Here is a 23,392-nt window from a genome sequence, read left to right as displayed (position 1 = left end):
TCCTACATGGGTGTTGGGAGCAAGTGCCTTGCAGCCCTTACAGCAATAATGGCAGTCACTTTCACAACAGTGCCCAAGGGCCCCATGCTGCCTTTGTGATGCCCCTTCCCCTACTGCACTCAATGAACGAGCATGAATTAAGCACTTAGGACAACAGGTTACCTAATGCTGCCGCACTTCTCCCGATTTATAGCCCGCCTCCCCAGATAGCAGGAGGCTCCTTCAGGCTACGTATAGACCGTGCCCTTCACCACCTGGAAGCCCCCACCCCATCTCCATCAGTAGTTTCCACAGAGGCACAGAGAAGCCAGGAAGGTCTTTACCAAATCCTTCCTTTCAGATTCAATCTTCCCTTCCCCAAAGAAAACCACCCTCAAAAGGAAATGACTGGCACTGCGAGGCTGAAGACAGGCAAAGGCAGGCGGACAGGCACCAGCACAGATCGCAGCGCTCGCCGACCTTGTGTGCGAGCCCCGGAGCACGGCGGAGGCGGGGGCTGCGGGAGGCTGCTGCTGAGGATTCTGGAAGGGCTCTTACCCGCGTGTCTTCACTGATATATCCACACATAACCTTCTCACTCTTCACCCACAGCTCACCTGCCTGGGCCCTGAAAGCAAGAGACCACAGAAGGTACTTCAAAGGAGTCTTACACAGAAGGGGCGGCATGTGCAGAAGAAAAATAGGGCACAATTTAGGTTTACTATCAGACCAAAAAATCCCCCAAATTAGAGCTGTCCAAACGTGAGGCACAAGGGAAACCTTGGGAGGTAGTGGACTGACTCCCACCTAGGTCCCATCATCATCAGAGCTCACATTTATACCGAGCTTTAAAGTCTGTGAAATACTTTGTATCATGTCCTCTCATTTGGTATTTACAACAACTCTAGGAAGTAGGTGCTATCATTAGGCCCATTTTACAGATGAGGAAACTGAGGCCCATCAAGGTTAAATAACTTGCTCATGGTCACAAGGCAGTAAAGCGGCAGAGGTGAAATTTTAACCCAGGTCCTCAGACTCCACATCCATTGCTCTTTCCACGTCAAGCGCTCCTTCTCTTAGCCCCAAACATCTGGCATTCTGTGCTACTGCTACTGCTTCATAAAATCTGACATTTCATGAGAAGCCCCCATCGCTGATGGTCTACACAGCTGCTACAGCCCAATTAGTCGCCAAAAGACAAAGATGGGGCAAGGCTTACCGGATACCTGCCAATTCTACCTTCTGAGTGATATAGGCACATGTGCTGACCTGGGAGAGAAGAGGAGAGAAAGAAAGGGAGACTCAGCACACTGAGACTGCAGAGAGCGCAAGGCGATGCGGAGCCTGCTCCAACACACACGCACACACGCACACAAACCCATACACACGCGCGCGCGCTCATCCATATTACAAAGCAGCGATCGTGAAAACAACCTGGTCCTGGCTAAGAAATAAAGTGGTGGACGGTGGAATAGATTAGATACCCAATACATGGTAGTAATGATCATAGCAATCTAGTGCTTGACAAATGCAAAGATCTAAACTTTTGGGGTAAGAATTCACCCTTGGACAAAAATGGCTGAGAAAACTAGGAAGCAGTTTGGCAGAAACAAAGAAAAGAATAACATCTCACATCACATACCAAGATAAACTCAAACTGAGTACGTGACTTAGACATAAAGGGTGATATCCTAAGAAAATTAGGGGAGTACAGAATATCTTCCCTATCAGATCTATAGATAAGGGGAAGATTTATGAGCAAACAAGAGATAGAGAGCATTACAGGACACAAAATGGATAATTTTGATTACATGAAATTAAAAAGGGTTTGCACAAACAAAACCAATGTAGTAAAAATCAGGCAAGCAGGAAACAGGGGTTGGGGGTAAGGGGAATTACAGCCTCTCTGATAAAGGCATCAATTTTCAAATATTTAGGGAACTGAGCCAAATTTATTAAAAAATGTAAGAGCCATTCCCCAACTGATAAATAGTCAAAGGATGTAAAAACAGGTAGTTTTCAGAAGAAATCAGTGCTATCACATGGAAAAATGCTGTAGGGGCAGCTAGGTGACACAACAGGTAGAGCACCTGCCCTGGATTCAGGAGGACCTGAGTTCAAATGTGGTCTCACATCAGACACTTGACACTTACTAGCTGTGTGACCCTGGGCAAGTCACTTAACTTGACTGCCTCGCAAAAAAAAAAAAGAGCTATAAATCACTATTGATTAAAGAAATGCAAATTAAAACAACTCTGAGGTACCACCTCACACTTATCAGATTGGCTGAGACAACAGAAAAGGAAAGTGCTTAAGGGGATGTGGGAGAATAGTGGGTAGAGTTGTGAACTGATCCATCCATTCTGGAGAACAATCTGTTTTTGCTTTCTGGTGAGGCAATCAGGGTTAAGTGACTTGTCCAGGGTCACATGGCTAGTAAGTGTCAAGTGTCTGAGGCTGGATTTGAACTCTGGTCCTCCTGACTCCAAGGCTGGAGCTCTATCCACTGTGCCACCTAGCTGCCCCTCTGGAGAATAATTTGGAACTATGCCCAAAGGGCCATAAAACTGTGCATATGTTGACCCAGCAATACCACTACTACTAGGTCTGTACCCCAAAGAATTCAAAAGACAAACGGAAATGATCTATATGTACAAAAATATTTATAGCAGCTTTTTGGTGGCAAAGAATTAGAAACTGAGGGATGCCCATCAGCTGGGGAATGGCTGGACAAATTGTGGTAAATGATTGTGATGGAATATTATTATGCGAGAAATGATGAAGATGGTTGCAGAAAAAACATGGAAAATTTATATGAACTGATGCAAAGTGAAGTGAGTGGAACAGGATCTGCTGGTGTGTGTGTACACATTGTGCACAGTAAAAGCAATATCGTGAGGCTTATCAACCATGACAGACTTAGCTACTCTGATCAAGACAATGATCCAAGACAATTCCAAAGGACCCATGATGATGAACTCTGAATGCAGACTGAAGCAGATTTTTTTCTTACTATTTCTTGCTTTTTATTATTTTTCTAGGGGGAGGGCAACATGGCTAATATGGAACTATGTTTTGCACGACTTTACTTTTTATTTTTAATTTATGGAATAAAACAAGCATTTCCGTTAACATAATACAATAAAAAAGATTGTACATGAACTGTACATCAATAATTGTACATGAAACTGCAAATCTACTAATGCACGACTTGCTATTCCTTTCAAATATACAACAAAACTATCATGTAAATTTTTTTTTTTTCTTTCCTCCTCACCTCTCCTCCACTACCATTAGATACAAATAGGTATACATCTATGCAGAACTATTGTATACATGCTTCTATTCATCAGTTTCTTTTATAGTTAATTTGGGCATTTATAGTAGACAAAATAACTTAGTCGTTCTTAAAACAACACTGCTGTTATTGTATACAATGGTCTCTTGCTTCTGCTCATTTCACTCTTCAGTATTTCATGTAAATCTTTCTGTGTTTTTCTAAAATCACTGAGCTCCTCATTTCTTACAGCACAGCAATATTCCATCACAATCACACACCACAACTTGTTCAGCCATTCCCCAATTGATGAGCACTCCTTCGATTTCCAATTCTTGGCCACCACAAAGAGAGCTGCTATAAACAGGTTAGAACATACAGCTTCGGTTCCTTTTTCCCTAATCATTATCTTTGGAAATAGAACAAGCAGTGGTATTGCTGGGTCAAAGGGTACAGGTAGCTTAATGACTCCTTGGGCATCATTCCACATTGCTCTCCAAAATGGCTGCATCAATTCACAATTCCACCAACAATGAGCATCCCAAATTTTTTCCATATCCCTTCCAACATTTGTCAGTTTCCCCTTCTATCATTTTAACCAATCTGATGGTGCAAAATGATATGTCAAGGTTGTTTTATCTGCATGTCTCTAATCAATAATGATTTAGAGCATTTTTTTCATATGACTATAAATCGTTTTGATTTCATCACTGGAAAATTGCCTGTTCATATCCTTTCACCATTGATCAACTGGGGAATAACTCAAATTCTTACAGATTTGACAAAGCTCTTTATATACTTTAGATATGAGACCTTTATCTGATAAACTGTCTAAAAATTTCCCCCCCAATTTTCTGCTTTCCTGCTAATCTTCACTACATTTATTTTATTTGTACAAAACCTTTTTAATTTAATGTAATCAAAATTATCCATTTTACACCAAATTTTGCTCTTTATTTCTTGTTTATTCATAAATTGTTCACCTACCCATAAGTCTGATAAGTAATATGTTCCATGTTCTTCCAATTTTCTTGGAAAATCTCTCTTTAATATCTAGGTCATATATCTATTCTGACCTTATCCTGTGCTGATCTATATTCTGACACTGGACCCAGATGGCTATGGAAGAGAAAATGAGGCTGGTGACTGCACAGCATTCCCTCACTTAAATCTAATTCACTTGCATGTCACGGCATCACCTCCCTGATGCCATGGTCCTCATCCAGAAAGGACAAATAACAACAACAATCTTGATAAATGGTGTGAGATACTGGTCAATGCCCAGTTTCTGCCATACTGCTTTCCAGTTTTCCCAATAATTTTTACCAAATAATGAATTCTTATCCCAAAACTTTTAAAGACAAATCTTTACACTTGTCAAATACAAGGTTCCGTTTATTTGATGCTATAAATTGTATGCCTACTCTGGTTCCTTGATCTACCTTTCTATTTCTTAGCCAGTACCAGATAGTTTTCATAATTACTGCCTTATAATAGAGTTTAAGATCTGATACTGCTAAACCTACTTCCTTTACTCTTTTTTTCATTATTTCCTTTGATATCATAGACTTTCTGTTTTTCCAAATGAATTGTTATTATTTGTTTCTAATTCAGTAAAATAATTTTTTGGTAATTTAATTGAGATGGCATTGAATATATAAATTATTTTGGGCAAAATTGTTATTTTTATTATATTGTCCCTACCTTAACTCATGAATAATTAATATCTCCAATTATTCAAATCTGATTTTGTATAAAAAGTTTTTATAATATTTTATATTTTATTTAGTATTTATATAGTTCCTGGATTTGTTTTGGCAGGTATACTCCCAAGTATTTAAATTGTCTATAGTTATTTTAAATGGGGTACTTTTTACTATCTCTTCTTGCAGAGATTTGTCTGTGATACATAGGAATGCTGATGATTTACATAGATTTACTTTATATCCTACTACTTTGCTAAAATTCTTGTTTCAACTAACTTCTTAGCTGAGTTTTGGGATTTTCCAAGAATATCATCATATCGTCTGCAAACAGATAGTTTTAATCACCTTACTCCCTATTCTGATTCCTTCAATTTCTTTTTCTTCTCTTATTGCTATTGCTAGGATTTCCAATACAATACTGAATAATATTGGTGACCGTGGGCCTCTAGTTTATCCCCATTACAAATAATGCCTGCTGATGGTTTTAAATAAATGCTTTTTATCAATTTAAGGAAAAAATCATTTATACCAATACTTCCAAATATTTTAATAGAAATGAGTGTTGAACTTAATCAAAAGCTTTTTCTGCATCTACTGATATAATCACATGGTTTTTTAAACTTTTATTATTGATATAATCAAGTATGTTAATAGTTTTCTTTATGTTAAACCATCCCTGCATTCCTGGTATAAATCTCACTTGATCATAATGTATAATCTTTGTAATATATTGTTGTAATTTTTTTTGCTAGTATGCTATTTAGCATTCTTGCATCCATATTCAACTTGAAAAGAATAAGCTGCTATAAATAAAATAAGACAAATTAAAAATAAAAATGTGCAAGCAAAGGAAAAAGAACCTAACCATAGAAAGTTACTTTGTTGTTAAAGAAGATCTGGGTTTATATTCAGAGGAAGATAGGTAAAAAAAAAAGGCACTCCTACCCCAAAGAATAACATTAAATGGTCACAAGCCCAAAAAGAAATATTGGAAGAACTTAAAAAGGAATTCAAAATCAAATAAGAGAGAACAAGGAAAAATTAGAAAATAAAACCAAAGCAATCCAAGAAAATTAGGAAAAGAAAGTTAACCAATTAGAAAAAGAGATACAAAATCTTAAGGAAGAAAACAACTCCTTGAAAATTAAAATTGGGCAAGTGGAATCAAATGACATTATAAGACACCAAGATATAATAAAACTAGAAAAAAACAGTAGAATCTGAAATATCTCATCAGAAAAACAGCTGATCTAGAGAACAAATTGAGGAGAAACAATATAAGAATTGTCAGACTACCTGAAAGTTATGATCAAAAAAAGAATCTGGATACCATATTACAAGAAATTATTAAGGAAAACTGCCCTGAAGTTCTGGAACAAGAAGGTAAAGCAGAAATAGAAAGAATACACCGATCACCACCTAAAAGAGATCCCAGGAAGAAAATTTACAGGAATGTTATAGCCAAGTTTCAAAATTCTCAGGTTAAAGGGAAAATATTGCAAGTAACAAGAAAAAAAAATTTAAATACTGTGGAAAAACAATCAGGATTTCACAAGACCTAGAAGCTTTTACACTAAAAGACTGTAGAATTTAGAACTCAATTTTAAAAATGAACAAATTAAAAATCACCAATTAAACACTAAATCGAAAAGCCTAAAAATTAATGGTGAGATTAATAAAATTAAGAGCAAAAAAACCATTAAATTGATAAATAAAACTAGGAGATGGTTTTTATGAAAAAATAAATAAATAAATAAAATAGATAAATAATTGGTTGATCTTATTTAAAAAGAGAGAAAAGAAAATCAAATCACAAGTATTAAAAATGAAGAGTGAATATACCACCAAAAAAGATGAAATTAAAGCAATTATAAGAAGTTATTTTGCCCAATTATATGTCAATAAATTTAACAATTTAAGTGAAATGGAAGAATATTGACAAAAACATAAACTGCCTAGATTAGCAGAGGAGAAAATAGAGTATCTAAATAGATCCACTTTAGAAAAAGAAATCGAACACGTCATAGGTGATCTTCCTAAGAGAAAAGCACTAGGACCAATGGATTTACAAGTGAATTCCAGCAAACATTTAGAGATCAACTAATTGCAATATTAAATAAATTATCTGAAATAATAGGTAAAGGGATTCTACCAAACTCTTTTTATGAAACAATTATGTTACTGATACCTAAACCAGGAAGAGTAAAAACAGAGAAAGAAAATCATAGACCAATTTTGTTAATGAATTTACATGACTTTACATGTATAACTGACAGCATGCGGCTTGCCTTCTCAGGGAGGAGAGGCTACAGGAAGGGAGAAAATCTGCAACTCAAAACATTTAAAAAAAAAATGAATGCTAAAAGAATATTTAGTTAAACAGGAAAACGCTTTTCAAAAATAGAGTTGAATTCTGGTAACGTCATTTTAAAAACAGTTTGCAAAAATGGTAGAATGAAGGTAATTTGCCTACTGAATCTTCAGAAAAAGGACAAAGATCAGTGACAATGCCCAGGCACTTTTTCCCTCTGGCAATATTTATTGTGTTGAGGCTTTAATGTGACTGCTTTTCTTTTCCTAAACCAAGAAAAGTCATGTAAGGACAGGCATGAGGGTAGTATCTTTATGGGCAGAAAAATAGATATGGGAAATGTTAAACTGATATAAAACCTAGAAAGCAAGATATACAACTACAATATTGTAAACGAAAACAAGACCAGAAAAACCACCTGAACTCAGATTAACTGCAGCGATCAACCTTGGACCAGGAGAAGAAATGACAAAAGAGGCTTCTCTCTTCATGGCAGAGAGGCAGAGGGCTACAGGTCCTGAATGTTGCATACACGGTCAGGAACTTTTGATAATTAAGGGGAGAGGGAGATGGTGGGAAATTCCCATGTTAAAGCACCAACAAAGCTTTACAAGACCAAGCATGCTGAGCAGACCCTCTGCCACCATATCTTACCAAGCTTTTTTTCAGCCTCCACATGTCCCCACGCCCAATGTACTGGTCCTTAAAAGTGAGTTCCACCAGGTCCAGGGTCACCTCCTGAAAAGAGACAGAGATACTTCAGCCTGGCTCCCATCCCACAAAAGCTCACAAAACACCGTTTCACCAATGCAAAGACTTCTCCATTCACTCATTCCTTCATTCAGACTTTTATGAAGCATATTCTACATTCAGGGCCCCGTGCTTTATGGTCGACCACTAAGAAGATAGAAGAGTGCCTGCCCTCTAGGGCCTTCCCCTCTCCAGCAGGGTTTGGGACCCTGCAGAAGGAACAGGGACAAATGTGGCTCAGACCAGGTGCTTTGGGGATTGCTGAAAGAAGAGGAACACCCAAGCCCAGGGGAATTAAGGGGAGGGAGAGTAAACCGGCCTGGAATCCTCCCAAGAAGCCGCTCTCCTCGACGCCCTTTGCCTCTATGCTGCATCAGGGGAAAGGCCAACTTTAGAGGGACGGCAGGATAGAAAAGGAAGGGATGAGCCCAAAGGTGCATGTGTAGCAGAGCCAAGACCCACATTACAGAAGGAAAGGCAGACGCAGAGAGAGTGAGGGTGAAGAGGAGCTGGGCAGAGGACGGCGGCAACGGCCAAGAGCAGAGGCTGCGCTCTGGTAAGACCATGCGCTGGCAGTGCTCATCCTCAGACGGGATGGGGGCTGGCAGGGATCGCTCAGGGCAGCCACGAAGGGCTGGCAGCTGCCAGGGGCACACACAGAGAAGAGGGACAGGGCAGGGCAGCGCAGCATGGGGGGAGGCTGAGGCTCTGCTGACGCTGGCCCAGAGAGGGAAGGCCGAACGACACAACGTGCATGTGGCATCTGGCCTTCTCTGCCAAAGAGAACAATCTTGAGGATGAAGAGAACAGAAGAAAAATGACAAACAGGACATTGGAGAAAACACAACAGAGGAGCAGGAGGGCCACAAGCAGATAGAGTTGTTTTAACTACCACCTTGTTAAATTCAATAAACACCTTTTTAGAACACCAGATCATACAGTAACAGAAGCTTGGCTTCTTACAGACAGCAGGGTCCCAGCGCGGCTGAAAGACGACTCCCCCAGCGCAGTCACAGCATCACTAGAATTCGCACTGAACCTTCCCGTTGGGTCGGCAGCAATTTTACATGATTACTTCACATAATTGTAACTTCAAACAGTGAGAATTCAAATACATGCAGCCACTTTGGGGGGGGGTGGTGGCTCACTCTTTGTACTAATGGGATCCAGCTGTGCTTGTCACTTCTTTGCATATGGAAATGTTTGGGTTTGTTGACACTTCTTAAGTTTGGAACAAAAAATAAGAATTTACCAAACAAATCAGAAGAAAAAACTTCCAGCGAGCAGCCGGAATCCAAGATAGGTTGGGAAACAGTACTAAGGCTCGCAGCTCCCCATGTGTGATACTGTGCGACACCCCCAGCAGCTGAGTCACCCCCAGCAATCTCAGAAAGAGCAGAGGGTAGAGGAGAAGGCTGCCCCGGCCACAGGTCCTGACATCAAACTGCAGCCCAAACCGAAGCTCTTCCTTAAGTGGAGTGGCCACCCTCTAGAGGCATAAGAGGCCATCACAGGAGCCAGGGTACCTGTGACCAGCCAGCTGTAGGTGAGGACTGTCTACGTAATACAAAGGCACAGAGAGCCAGGAGTGGGCAAAGCTTTGGACAAGGCCCCCCCGCAGGTGGCCTGGACAACGGGGAGCCCTACGGGCTAAAGAGTAGGACGTGCACTGGGCTGGAGTTTGCCCTGGCTGAACAGCTAGGCCCAAAGGATATTATGAACACAACACAGTAACTGGGCAGGAGGAGGCCTCCAGCACAGTGAGCACTCAGCAGGTGCCCAGCACAGCGCTAAGCAAGCGATCCAGGGAGCTGTCCTTGACCCTGGCTAGCTAACGGTTCCACAGAGGTAAAGGGCATCCTTATCAAACGTACAGACGACACAAAGGTGTGAGATGCAGCCAACACACTGCAGGAGAGTCAAGACCCAACAAATCAGAACTTTAGGCCAAACTGAATCAGATGAAACAAGAACCAATTTCCAGTCTTACACTGGCATATAAAAAGTGAGGAAGTTCCCCCACTGACAAATGGACAAAGGACATGAACAGGCAGTTTTCAGAGAAAGAAATTAAAGCCATCTATGGTCACATGAAAAAATGCTCTAAATCACTACTGATTACAGAACTGCACGTCAAAACAACTCTGAGGTACCACCTCACACCTGTCAGGTTGGCCAACATGATAAAACAGGCACATGATAAATGTTGGAGAAGATGTGGGGAAATTGGAACGCCAATGCATTGTTGGTGGAGTTGTGAACTGATCCAACCACTCTGGAGAGCAATTTGGAACTACACCCAAAGGGCTATAAAAATGTGCATACCCTTTGACCCAACATTACCACTTCTAGGGCTGTATCTCAAAGAGATCATTAAAAAGGGAAAAGAGGGGCAGCTAGGTGGCACAGTGGATAGAGCTCCAGCCTTGGAGTCAGAAGGACCTGAGTTCAAATCTGACCTCAGACACTTGACACTTACTAGCTGTGTGACCCTGGGCAAATCACTTAACCCTGATTGCCTCACCAAAAAGCAAAAAAGAGAGAGAAAAGAATCTACATGTATAAAAATATTAAACACAAATATATACAAATACTATAATTAAATATCTAAATAGTACACATAAAAAATATAAATAAATATATAAAATAAATAAAAGTGTAAATATAAAAGCAGGTCTTTCTGTGGTGGCAAAGAATTGGAAGTAGAAAGGATGCCCACCTGTTGGGGAATGGCTCAACAAACTGTGTTGTATGAAAGTAACGGAATACTATTGTTCCATAAGAAATGGTGAGCAGGCAGACTTCATGAACCAATACAGAGTGAAATGAGCAGAACCAGGAGAACATCGTACATAGTAACAGCCATGTTGTGTGATGACTAACACTGACAGACTTGGCTCTTCACAGCAATGCAAGGATCTTAGACATCTCCAAAAGACTCATGATGGAAAATGCTGTCCACATCCAGAGAAAGAACCATGGAGTCTGAATACAGATTGAAACATACTATTTGCTCTCCTTTTGTTGTTTTGCTTTGTTTCTTCTTTCTCATAATTCCTCCAATTAATTCTTATTCTTCTTTACATCATGACTAATGTGAAAATATGCTTAATATGAACATATAAGTAGAGCCTATATCAGATTACACACTGTCTTGGGAAGGGAGGAGGAGAGGGAGGGGGAGAAAAGTTAAAACTCAAAATCTTATGGAAGTGAACGTTGAAAACTAAAAATAAATAAATTAATTTTTAAAAATAAAATAAAATAAATGAAAAGTGGGGAAGAGAACAAAGTCGCCTTCCAGCGTCTGAACGGTCTTGGTGGGAAAGAGAAATCAATGCCCTGCCAGGGATCGTTTGGGCCCAGAGGGCAGAGCTTACCCATGAGAGGAATCTGCAGAGGCAGGTTTTGGCTTGACATGAGAACAACATCCTCATAAAGCTATCCAAAGGTGAAACAGGCACCTCCAGGCTGTGCGCGCCCCCTCCCTGTGTGTCTTCACAAAAGGCCGACCGGTCACAGCCTGACTGGCTGAGATACCAAAGGGCTAATGGCCTCTTCTCTGAAATGCTGGGATCCAGCCCCCTGGCATCACTGTCATGCAGGGGTCAGCACCTAGGCTCTGCTCCAGCCTGACAGTTACATGGTACTAGACTACAGGCTCTACTTCTGCATTTAAAATTTAAGGGGGCATAGCATTAAAATGTTCAGAAAAGAATGATAATACGTGTAGGAAGCACTTGGAAATAATACATGTGTAGCGGCAGAGATGCTGAACCATGAAGGAAGCACCAGCCTTGGGGTCTAGAAGACCGATCTGTCCTGGCTCGGACACCTTCTCCACCCAGGGAAACAGAACATCATTCTAAGGCCTCAGCTGCCTCCTCTGAAATCATGCGGCTAAAGACACTTGTAGTACCCACTTCACCAAGCTGTCATGGGGAAAGCGCTCTCTCCGGCTCAGACCCCTGTCTGTGCAAGTTATTATGACACACACACACACACACACACACACACACACACACACACTCTCTCTCTCTCTCTCTCTCTCTGCCTCACAATCGCCTTCCTCAGTGCTGTGATCTTAATGCTGGAGGTGTGGGAGGCGAAAGGGGGCTCAACACTCTCACAAACAGCGCAAATTCAAACCAAGACGTACCTTGGGGTCGACGACGTTCACGTAAACATCCTGGTAAGGTCTTAGCCGGAACACCTGAGTCACCGTCTGGTCCACACTGATCGTTTCTGGAAGAAGGAAGCCATGTCAGAAACCTCGATCACCAGGATTAATCTGTTCAGCTGTCAAACGCTTAACTGCTCTTGTGGGTAGATTTATAAATACCAAAAACAAATTTCCCAACAGACCCAAGTTTCTGTATATAAGGAACAACTGGGGAAAGTAGGAGAACAATTTTTGTGTGTGGTTTAAAAATCTTCCCAGAAAATATGTTTAATATGAATGTATGAGACTGCGTGCCATCTCGGGGAGGGGGGAGGAGAGGGAAGGGAAAACTTTAGAACTCAAAATCCTAAAAAAGTGAATGTTGAAACCTAAAAACACATAAACAAATGAAAAATCTTCCCAGAATGGAAATAAGGGGTCTGTCTGAGTGTGAGAGAATATTCTAGGGGAGAAATTATAAATAGGAGGAAGTCAGAGAAACACAAAAAAACTTGTATGAACAACACAGAACCAGCAGAGCTGAGGCAGGAGATAAATATGACCAGGAGGGTGGCAAAAGTATGACAGGATCCTGGGTACTGAGCAGATCTGGGAAGACAACCCCCTCGCTGAGCAATTATTGTGCACCTATTGTGTGCTAGGAACTGTGCTGGGGTTACAAAGACAAACAACAAAACCCTCCCCACCTTTGAGAAGCACACATTTTACAATTTTCTTGCATCCCTCTCATTTCTCTTCCCAGTTTTCCCTCTCCCTCTTCTACTTGATTTTCAGAACCATTTTTGAGCTCTTCCATGGCCTGGGACCAATTCATATTTTTCTTGGAGTCTTTGGATGTGGGAGCTTTGACTCTGTTGCCTTCTTCTGAGTGTATGTTTTGATCTTCCTTGTCACCACAGTCACTTTCTATGGTCAGAATTTTTTCTGTTGTTTGCTCATTTTCCCAGCCTATTTCTTAACTTTTAACTCTAAAATGGGGCTCTGCTTCCAGGGTGGAGGGCACATTGTCCCAAGCTTCAGCGGTTTTGTGCAGCTGTTTTCAGAGATACTTCTAGGGACCTGTAAGTTTTCAGTTCTTCCAAGGTAGTATGATCAAAGAAGAGGTCTTTACTCCTTTCCTGGCCTGGGCTCTGGTCTGTGAGTGACCACAAGCACTCTTTTCTGCCCTCCACTGTGGCCATAAGCTCAGGTGTGCTGGTGCTCCTCCTCACCCTGGGACTGCCACCCAGGACTGCGACCGGGAACAGAGTCCTATCTCAGTGCTAGCAAAAAGACCCCCACAATCTCCTTCTGACCAGTCATTCGATCCCCTTACCGTCTGTGGGTTGACAGCTCTGGAAGCAGCCTCTGCTGCTGCAGATTCGTGGCTCCCAAGATCTGCTCCTAGTTTGCGGGGGCCAGTCAGCACTGGTGGAGTCCGCGCTGGTGCTACATTCTACTCTCAGCAAATGTGACAGACCTTTCCTACAACCCTCTAAGTTGTCCTTGGCTACAAAATTATTTCACCCTGTCCTCTTGTGGGTTCTGCTGTTTCAGGATTTGTTTTATGGAATTATTTAAAGATGTTTGGAGGGGTTCTGAGAAGAGCTCAGGTGAGTCCCTGCCTTTTCTCCACCATCTGGACTCTGCTTACATTTTATAAAAGAGCAACGACAGATGTATTAATTAACTGTTAACATTTATGTAGCATACTTTACAGATAGGATTCCATTTGACCCCCAAAACACCCCTGGGAGACAGAAGCTGTCATTATCCCCATTTTACAGATGAGGAAACTGAAGCAGGCAGGCGCTAAGTGACTTGTCCAAGGTCACACAACGAGTAGAAATCAAAGGTTGGATTTGAACTCAGGTCTTCCTGACTCTGTGCTCTGCACACAGATAAGCAAATACAAGATATAAAGTAATTTCAGAAGAAGGAGGGGAAAGGACCTAATGAGTGGTGGGGAGGGAGAGACAACAGGAAGGTGGAACACACAGATGGGGAGGTGGCCTGGAAGACCTTTAAATACCACACACAGCCCTCCCTGCTCACCCCTCCATCTCATGTGTGAGGCTACTAAGGGGTGCCACCACGCACAGAGTCTGGAATTAGGGATACCTGGGCAAGTCACTTCATCTCAGCCTGCCTCAGTTTCCTCATCTGTAAAATAGGCATAATCATGGCACTTCCCTCCCCAGGTTGCTGCGAGGAACAAATGAGAACACATTTATGCAGTGCTTAGCAGTGTCTGGCCACAGCAGGCACATAATAAATGTGTCCTTCCTTACTTCCCCATCAGGCCATCACCTCCTTCAGGACATGAACTGTGTCATTTTTTTGGCATCTCACAGCATCGGGACCATCTCCAGCAGTCCTGATCTACAGCCAGCCACTGGCCCCAGATGGCTCTGGAGGAGACAGTGAGGCTGGTGACTTTGCACACAGCCCTGCCTCACCGAAATCCAAGTCCCTTGCATGTCACAGCATCACCTTCCTGGTGTCAGGGCCCCCTTCAAGAACGAAGGACAAACAACAACAATGATGCTTTCTCAGCCATTAATCTACAACCTGGCTCCTTTCTAACTTTCCAGCCCTGTGACACGTAATCACCTCTAGGAAGGCTGTGATCTAGCCACGCTTTCATTCGTGACACTCCATTTCCCATCGCCAAGCCTTTGCCCTGGCTGTCCCCCATGCTCGGAGTGCCCACCCTCCTCATCTCAGCCTCTCAGTTTCTCTCTCTCGTTTCCTTCAAGACTCATTTTAAATCCCACTCTCTGCAGGAGGCCTTCCCTGCACCCCACTGTGACTGCCTTCCTCTCTAAGATATAATATATGTATGAAGTACTTTTAAATCACATTTGTAGTTTTTTACATGTTGTCTCCCTCATTAGAAAGAGACCCTTGAAATCAATGAAAAAAAAAGTGAAGGAAGGTGGCCTAGCAGCTCCAGATCTCAAACTGTATTGCAAAGTGGAGATTGTCAAAACAATCTGGTGCTGGCTAAGAAACAGAGTGGTGGATCAGTGGAATAGGTAAGGTTTACAATACACAGTAGTACATGACCACAATAATGTAGCATTTGATAAATCCAAAGACCCGAGCTTTTGGGACAAGAACTCATTATCTGACAAAAACTGCCAGGAAAACTACAAAGCCGTATGGCAGAAAATAGGTACAGACCAACATCTTACAGCACATGCCAAGCTAGGGTCAAAATAGATGCCTAATTTAGATATAAAGGGTGATGTCATAAGAAAATCAGGGGAGCATGGAAAAACGTACCTGGCGGATCTATGGTTAAGAGAAGAGTTTAAAACCAAACAAGAGCCGGACAGGATTACAGAAGTAAAACGGATCATTTTTGCTACGTGAAATGAAAAAGGTTTTGTACAAACAAAATGAATGCAGCCAAAATTAGAAGGAAATCTGTAAAATGGGAGAAAACCTGGCAGGAGGTTTCTCTGATAAAGGCCTCATTTCTCAAATTTTAAATTTTTATTTTTTTTTATTTCTCAAACATTTAGGGAACTGAGCCAAATTATAAAAATAAGAGCCATTACCCAGTTGATAAATGATCAAAGGATATGAAAGGGCAGTTTTCAGAAGAAATCAAAGCTATCAATAGTCAAATGAAAAAATGGACATCTCCAGCTAAAGTTCCCACTTGAATCTCAAAGTCAACATATTCAAAACAAAGCTCTTATTTCCTCCCAAGCTCATCCTTTCTCTGAAATTCCTCATTTCTGTTGCTGATACTATCTGTCCATTCACCTAAGATCACAACCTTGGAGCCACGCCTGACTCTTCCTTTCCTTTGACTATCATATTTATTCAGTTGCCCAGCTCCGTTAAGCCTATCTCCACAACATCCCTCACGTCCATCTCCACTCCCACAGCCTCTACCCTCTGTTAAGGCCCACATCATCTCTCACCTGCACTCCTGTAACAGCCTCCTAATGGATTCCCTTCCCTCCCTCCACCCCAGGCCTCTTCTATCTCCAAACAATCCTTTAGACTCACAATATTTAGATTTGGAAAAGACTTCACTGTCCATCTAATCAGAGCCCGACCTGAAAAAGAATTCTCCAAAAGCCTGTCTTTCAAGTAGCCATCTGGCCTTGGCTGAAGGACCTCCGAAGAAGAGGACCCAGAACCTCTCAAAGCATCCATTGTGCTTTAGGACACCTCTCATTGTGAAAAGCCTGTCCTGCCATAAAGGACCTTGCAACATCTATCCACTGCTCCTAGATACAGCCTCTGTGACCCAACAGAACAAATCTTCTGCGTGACAAACCTGCTTAATCAATCTAATAACAAGTGCGATGTGCCAGTCACTGCTACGTATGAAGAAGCGAAGGAAAAGCCTGGCCTGCCTGCCCTCCAGGAGCTTCCATCTCTTTGCAGGAGACATCTACAGAAATAAACAGGTTCTCTCCAAGATGCATCCAGAACAGATGGCAGGTAACCGCAGGGAAGGCACGAGCAGCTAGGAGGTCACGGGAAGGCCCTCTGGGCAGAGTCTAGGAGACAGAGTCACGTCGCTTCACTGATGCTCACACTGCATGACGCCAGAGCCCTTTGGCACCCCGGTTATTGTGCTCCGGATGCCCTCCTCCTTAACAGCGTGGTTCCCCGAACAGAGCCCAGTCCTCCACAGGGGGTCTGATGAGGGCAGAGCACAGCAGGATGGTACCTCCTGACTCCCTGAGGCCACACCTCTCTTAATGCAGCCTGGGAACAAATCAGCCCCTGTGACTGCCCTACCACACTGCTGACATTTTAAGCCTGCCGCTCCCTAAAAACCCAGCCTGGGCTGAATCTTACAGGAAGCCAGGGGTTCTAAAAGACAAAAAAGAAGAGGGAGAACATTCTGAGCAAGGGGGCTGGCCAGGGCAAAGGCAGAGGAATACAAGACAGATGAATAATGAATCAGCATTTATTAAGTGCTTACTGTATGCCTAGTACTGAGGATACAAACAGGTAAGTCAGATGGTCCCTGCCCTCAAGGAGCTCCCATTCTAATGGGGGAGACAGCACAGCTAGACGGCGTCGGCTCCAAGTGGGATGGGAAGGTCCCCACTTCTTAGGAGCAACAGCTAAGCAGATGGTGATGCCTCTTCTTGTCATTTCTACAAATAAAACTCTATGAGTTTCTGATGCTGAGCATTTTCCAGGGCCAAGGACATGGGGGTTGACAACTGTCTCTTCTGGGTCTTCAGGAGCTACAGCGGCTAAGGAGGGTGAAGCTGCAGCCTCAACAGAAGCAGTTTCGAGGTCCCATCTTCACGGGGGAAGGAGGGCTGGCGCTCTGGGGAGCACTGCTACCCTGGCGGCTCCTGGCAGCGGCTGGTCAGTGACTGAGGCTGGTCATGGAGAGGCACCAGCCTCTTGTCCACAGGGGCAGTGCTCTGGGAGGTCCTTCTATTTCCTGGGCTCCTGCACTCGAGTCCTGAGTGATCAACATGGGGAGCTTTGGGGAGGCAGTGGCTAAAGCAGTTGTGACCTCCCTGGCACATGCCTCCCAGCCCCCGTGCATCTCTCTCAGGGCTTAGAAGTTTCAGCTAAGATGGCTCGCCTGCGCCACAGGTGGCCATCAGTGGCAGCAGCCCTTCCTCTACAGGGCCACTTCCCTAAATGATGGAGCATTCTACATGAGGAATGACAAGGTCAACACGACTCAGTCACCGAGCCGGCGTAAGGGAGTAACATATGAGACTGGAAAGACAGCAACGGGCCAAGTTATAACGAGTTCTAAACGGCCAGCAGAGGAGTTCACGCTGGCGCTGACAGACAAAAGGAGCCACGGAATTTACTGAGTGGGGATGACCTGCTCAGACCTGCACTCTGGCAGCGGTGCCAGAGGCCCAGGACCACACAAAGGTCCAGGAAGAGGTCACAAGCCTGAATGCAGGCAGCGGCTGTGGGAGTGCAGCGGAGAGGGTGGACGGCACAGATGACACGGGGGAGGAAATGACAAGATTTGGAGATTGTCCGTGTGGGTAGGGAGAGGGAGGGTTGACAAGGATGCTCAGACTGCAAACTCAGGGAAGGGCAAAGGCCACAGGATGACAGTGTCTGAGCTGGAAGGAGTATCAGAGCCGCCGAGTCCAATCCCCTAGTCAGGGAAAAATGAGGAAGCTAAGCAAGAGAAGAGCGTGCCTCGGCCGAGTCCCTGAGCCAGTCAGTTCTGGGTGAGATGCAAACCCACATCTTCTGTGCTCCAAGGTCAGACCTCTCCCCCTGCACTACACAGGCTGATGGCAGTGCCCTCCACACTCCAGGCCTGGAATGGGCTCTCTCCTCCTGGGATCCCTGCTGCCCTTCTATACTTAATGCTAACTTTCTTGGTGTGTCTGTCTGTCCTCTCCACCCCCAACCCAAACCCACTCTTTCTCCTCCCAAACCACTTTACGTTCATCTTGGGTATCTGCTGATGTTTCGGTCCTGGCTGACTCTTCTGGACCTCATTTGGGATTTCTGTGGCAAGGATCCTGAAGTGGTTTGCCATTCCTTCTCCAGTTCATTTTATTGTTGGGGAAATTGAGGCCAACAGGGTGAAGTGACTTGCCCAGAGTCACATATGCCTAGTATCTTGAGGCAGGATTTGAACTCAGGAAGAGAAGTCTTCCGACTCCAAGTGGGGCACTCTACCCACTGCACCACCTAGCTGTCCATTTTGTATATACTTATATGTATATCTGTTGCCTCCTTCGTTAGAATGTAAGCTCCTCGAGGGCAGGGCACATTTCACTTTTGTCTTTGTATCTCTGGCACTTAGCACAGTGGCTGCCACAACGTAAACGTGTAGTAAATGCTTGTTGATGCATTCATTGCTGGAAGAGGGGTTGGTTTGTGGGGGACAAAAGGAATTGATTTGGACACATCGTGTACGAGAAACCCACAGGCCGTCTGGTCAGTAACATCAGGTCAGTAACTCATGACTAGAATTCAGGAGAGAGACTAAGGCTGGATCTGGACATTATCTTCACAAAGATGACAGCTGAACCAAGGTGAACAGGTGAGACGTCTCACCGAGGGAGAAAGGGGGTCCAGATATACCCAAAGCTAGTGGGCGGGACAGAGATGAAGACCCAGAAAAGTCAACTGAGGGGTGAGTGGTCAGACAGCTAGGAGAACCAAGACAGGGCAGTACCACGAGACCCAGAGAGGAGAGGGTGGTTAACAGCGCTGGATGCTGCAGGGACACCAGAGGATGAGACCACTAATACTACTGTGCTCTAAGAAATGAAGAAAGAGGGGCAGAGCCAAGATGGCGGAGTGAAAGCAGTGACTTGCTAGAGCTCTCCCCCAAAGTCCTCCAAATACCTATAAAAAATGGCTCTAAACAAATTCTAAAGCAGCAGAACCCACAAAAAGACAGAGTGAAGCAAATGTCCAGCCCAAGACAATCTGGATGGTTGATCGGAAAGGTATATCTCACCAGGAGGGTAGAGGAGTGCAGTTTGGTGTGGGCGCACAGGCCACAGCGAACCTGGAGCAGGCCTCAGAGGACTGAATCGTGGGCAGCTGTGGCAGTTTCCAGACTTCTCAACTGAGGAATGCCAAAGACAACTTAGAAGGTCAGTGGGAAAAGTCTGTTTCTGTGGTGAGAGAGGAGCTAGGTCTCAGAGCTAGTTTCCCAGAGCAGAGCGCTAAGTGCTGCCCCAGGGCGGTGGCTGCCTCCTGAGCTCCTGGCCCACAGACTGAGGAGTAATCGTGTGTGGCTGATCAGAGAAGGATTGCAGGGATCTCTTTTCCAGTGCTGAGGCAGGAATCTCTTGCTTTGCCCATGCTTGGATCTGGGTCACAGTTCTGGGTGGCAGTCCTGAGGCAAGGAGGAGCACTGGCATGATGGAGCTTGTAGTGGCTGTAGAGAGGAAATCCTACCCACAGTTCCAAGACAGAAGAGAGTGCTTGCGGTCACTTACAGACCAGAGCACAGGCCAGAAAAGGAGTAAACACCTCACCCCTTATCACACCACCTTGGAAGAACTGAAAATTTACAGGTCCCTAGAGGTATCTCTAAAAACAGCTGTACAAACCCCCGAAGCTTGGGACAGTACATTCTCTGCACTGGAAGCAGACCTCTACCTTAACAGAGTTTATAACTCAAGTAATTGGCTGGGATCATGAGCAAACCTCGCAAGAAGTGTCAGACCATAGAATCTTTTTTTGATAACAAAGAAGATCAAAATATACAACCAGAAGAAGACAACAAAGTCAAAGCTCCTACATCCAAAGCCTCCAAGAAAAATATGAATCAGTCCCAGGCCTTGGAAGAGCTCAAAAAGGATTTTAAGATGCAAGTAAGAGAAGTAGAGGAAAAACTGGGAAGAGAAATGAGAATGATGCAAGAAAATCATGAAAAACAAGTCAACAGCTTGCTAAAGGAGACCCAAAAAAATACTGAAGAAATTAACACCTTAAAAAATAGCCTAACCCAAATGGCAAAAGAGGTCCAAAAAGCCAATGAGGAGAAGAATGCCCTAAAAAGCAAAATTGGCCAAATGGAAAAGGAAGTCCAAAAGATTACTGAAGAAAATACTTCCTTAAAAATTAGAATAGAGTAATTGGAAGCTACTGACTTTATGAGAAATCAAGACACTGTAAAACAAATCCAAAAGAATGAAAAATTAGAAAACAATGTGAAATATCTCATTGGAAAAACAACTGACCTGGAAAATAGATCCAGGAGAGAGAATTTAAAAATTATTGGACTATCTGAAAGCCATGATCAAAAAAAGAGCCTAGACATCATCTTTCAAGAAATTATCAAGGAAAACTGCCTGATATTTTAGAACCAGAGGGCAAAATAGAAATTGAAAGAATCCACAATCTCCCCTGAAAGAGATCCCCAAAGGAAAACTCCTAGGAATATTGTAGCCAAATTCCAGAGTTCCCAGGTCAAGGAGAAAATATTACAAGCTGCCAGAAAGAAACAATTCAAGTATTGTGGAAACACAATCAGGATAACACAAGATTTAGCAGCTTCTACATTAAAGGACCAGAGGGCATGGAATATAATATTCCAGAGGGCAAAGGAGATAGGATTACAACCAAGAATCACCTACCCAGCAAAACTGAGTATAATCCTTCAGGGGAAAAAATGGTCATTCAGTGAAATAGAGGACTTTCAAGCATTCTGATGAAAAGAAGAGCTGAATAGAAAATTTGACTTTCAAATAAGACTCAAGTGGGACATGAAGAGGTAAATAGGAAAGAGAAATCATAAGAGACTTATTAAGGTTGAACTGTTTACATTCCTGCATAGAAAGATGATATTTATAACTCGTGAGACTTTTGTCAGTATTAGCGTAGTTGGAGGGAAAAAATTACATGTATGTATATATACAGATAGAGATAGAGGGCACAGGGTAAGTTGAAGATTAAGGGGTCATATCTGGAGAATAAAATTAAGGGGTGAGAGAGGATTGTACTGGGAGAAGGAGAAAGGGACAGGTAGAATGGGGTAAATTATGTCACAAAAAAAAAACAGAAAAGAAAAGGCTCTTACAGTGGAGGGGAAACAGGGGAAGGTGAGAGGGAATGAGTGAATCTTATTCTCATAAGTTTTGGCTTAAGGAGGGAATAACATACACACTCAATTGGGTATGGAAATCTGTCTTACCCTACAGGAAAATAGGGGGAGAAGGGGAGAGGAGAGCAGGGGAATGATAGAGAGGAGGGCAGATTGGGAAAGGGTGTAATCAGAAGCAAACACTTCTGAGAAGGGACAAGGTCAAAAGTAAGAATAGAATAAATGGGGAGGGTGGGCTAAGATTAAGGGAAATAGAGTTAGTTTTTCACAACATGACTACTATGGAAGTGTTTTGCATAACTGCACATGTATAACCTATATTGAGTTGCTTGTCTTTTCAATGACACTGGGTGGGGAGGGTGGAAGGGAGAAAATTTGGAACTCAAAGTTTTAAAAACACGTTTAAAAAAATGTTTTCACATGCAACTGGGAAATAAGAAATATAGAGAATTTAGGCAGAAATCTATCCTGCCCTACAGGAAAACAGAAGGGGAAGGGGATAAAAGAAGAGGGGGAGAGATAAAAGGGAGGGCAGACTAGAGGCAGGGATATTCAGAACGCATGCCATCTTGGGGTGGGGGAAGTGGCGAGTTGGGGTGAAAATTTGGAACTCAAAATCTTGTAGAAGTGAATGTTGAAAACTAAAAATACATTTGAAAAAAAGAAAAGAAAAGAAATAAAGAAAGAGTCAGCTTCTGAGAAACCTGGGAAGATGTGTATGAACCGATGCAGAGTGAAGTGAGCAGCTAGGTGGTGCAGTGGCTACAGCCTTGGGCCTGAGTTCAAATCTGGCCTCAGACACTTCCTAACTGTGTGCCTGGGCAAGTTACTTAATGTCTGCCTGTCTCCATTTTCTCAGCTGTAAAACGGGGACAATCACAGCCTCTACTTCTCAGGGTTGTTATGAGGATTAAATGGGATAATATTTGTAAAGAGATTTGCATATCTCAAAGTACTATGTAAAAGCTAGCCATTATTATTATTATTAAGAACAATTTATATTACATCAATGTTATAAAAAAACAGATTCTGCAAGACTAAGAAAATGTAAATGATGACAGCTCTAAATTTTTGTCAGTCCATGAGAATTGGCAAAGACGACAGAAAATGGTGACACTCAAGGGTGGAGGGCTGTGCGAAGGCAGGCGTGCATAAACTGTTGGGGGAGCTGTGAACCAGCCAACCACTCTGGAGAGCAGCTTGTGACTACACAAGAAAAGATGGTCAAACCGCCTGCACTCTGACTCGGCAGTCCCACACCTCAGCATGCTCTGCAGGAAGGTCCACAGCCCAACAAAGTGCTCATAGCAGCCCTTCTGTGGTGACTGGCTGCTGTCCTTCGTTCTCAGAGACAACCCAAATGACATCAAATGACATCACTACACTGGAGCCAAGGTGCAGTGTCCAGCCGCGGCTGATCAGACCGACCCGTGCAGGCCAGGCACAGACAGTCCGCGTGAACACGTGGGGTGGAGATGTCTCTAAATTTGTGCATGTCACGTTTCCTTTGAGCTGCTGCTACTCAGCTTTGCATAGCACCTTCTCTGACATGGGCATATCATGCTGAGCCGTCCTGTGCCGTCGTCTCCCATGTCTCACAGAGTTCTTCAGAGAGACCTTGAGAGTGTCCTTGCGTTGCTTCTTCTGACCACCAGTGAGCGCT

General features: G+C 43.3%; 1 protein-coding gene across 10 annotated transcripts in view; it reads right to left on the bottom strand.

The window, feature by feature from the left end:
* Positions 1-23,392, bottom strand: part of DEPDC5 (DEP domain containing 5, GATOR1 subcomplex subunit) — a 117,213-nt gene that overhangs the window by 81,784 nt on the left and 12,037 nt on the right. For all 10 annotated transcript variants that reach the window (XM_078154440.1, XM_078154439.1, XM_020996443.2 and 7 more), the window contains 4 exons: positions 12,183-12,268; positions 7,928-8,011; positions 1,199-1,248; positions 538-607 (listed from right to left, as the gene is read on the bottom strand). In XM_078154440.1, the coding sequence (XP_078010566.1) occupies positions 538-607; positions 1,199-1,248; positions 7,928-8,011; positions 12,183-12,268 (290 nt within the window). The remainder of the gene's footprint in view (positions 1-537; positions 608-1,198; positions 1,249-7,927; positions 8,012-12,182; positions 12,269-23,392) is intronic.

Source organism: Phascolarctos cinereus, unplaced genomic scaffold, assembly GCF_003287225.1.
Source record: "Phascolarctos cinereus isolate Bilbo 61053 unplaced genomic scaffold, phaCin_HiC Scaffold_4;HRSCAF=312, whole genome shotgun sequence".
NCBI lineage: Eukaryota > Metazoa > Chordata > Mammalia > Diprotodontia > Phascolarctidae > Phascolarctos > Phascolarctos cinereus.
The sequence above is the reverse complement of the archived record's forward strand: the minus strand, read 5'-3'. Positions and strand labels throughout refer to the sequence as shown.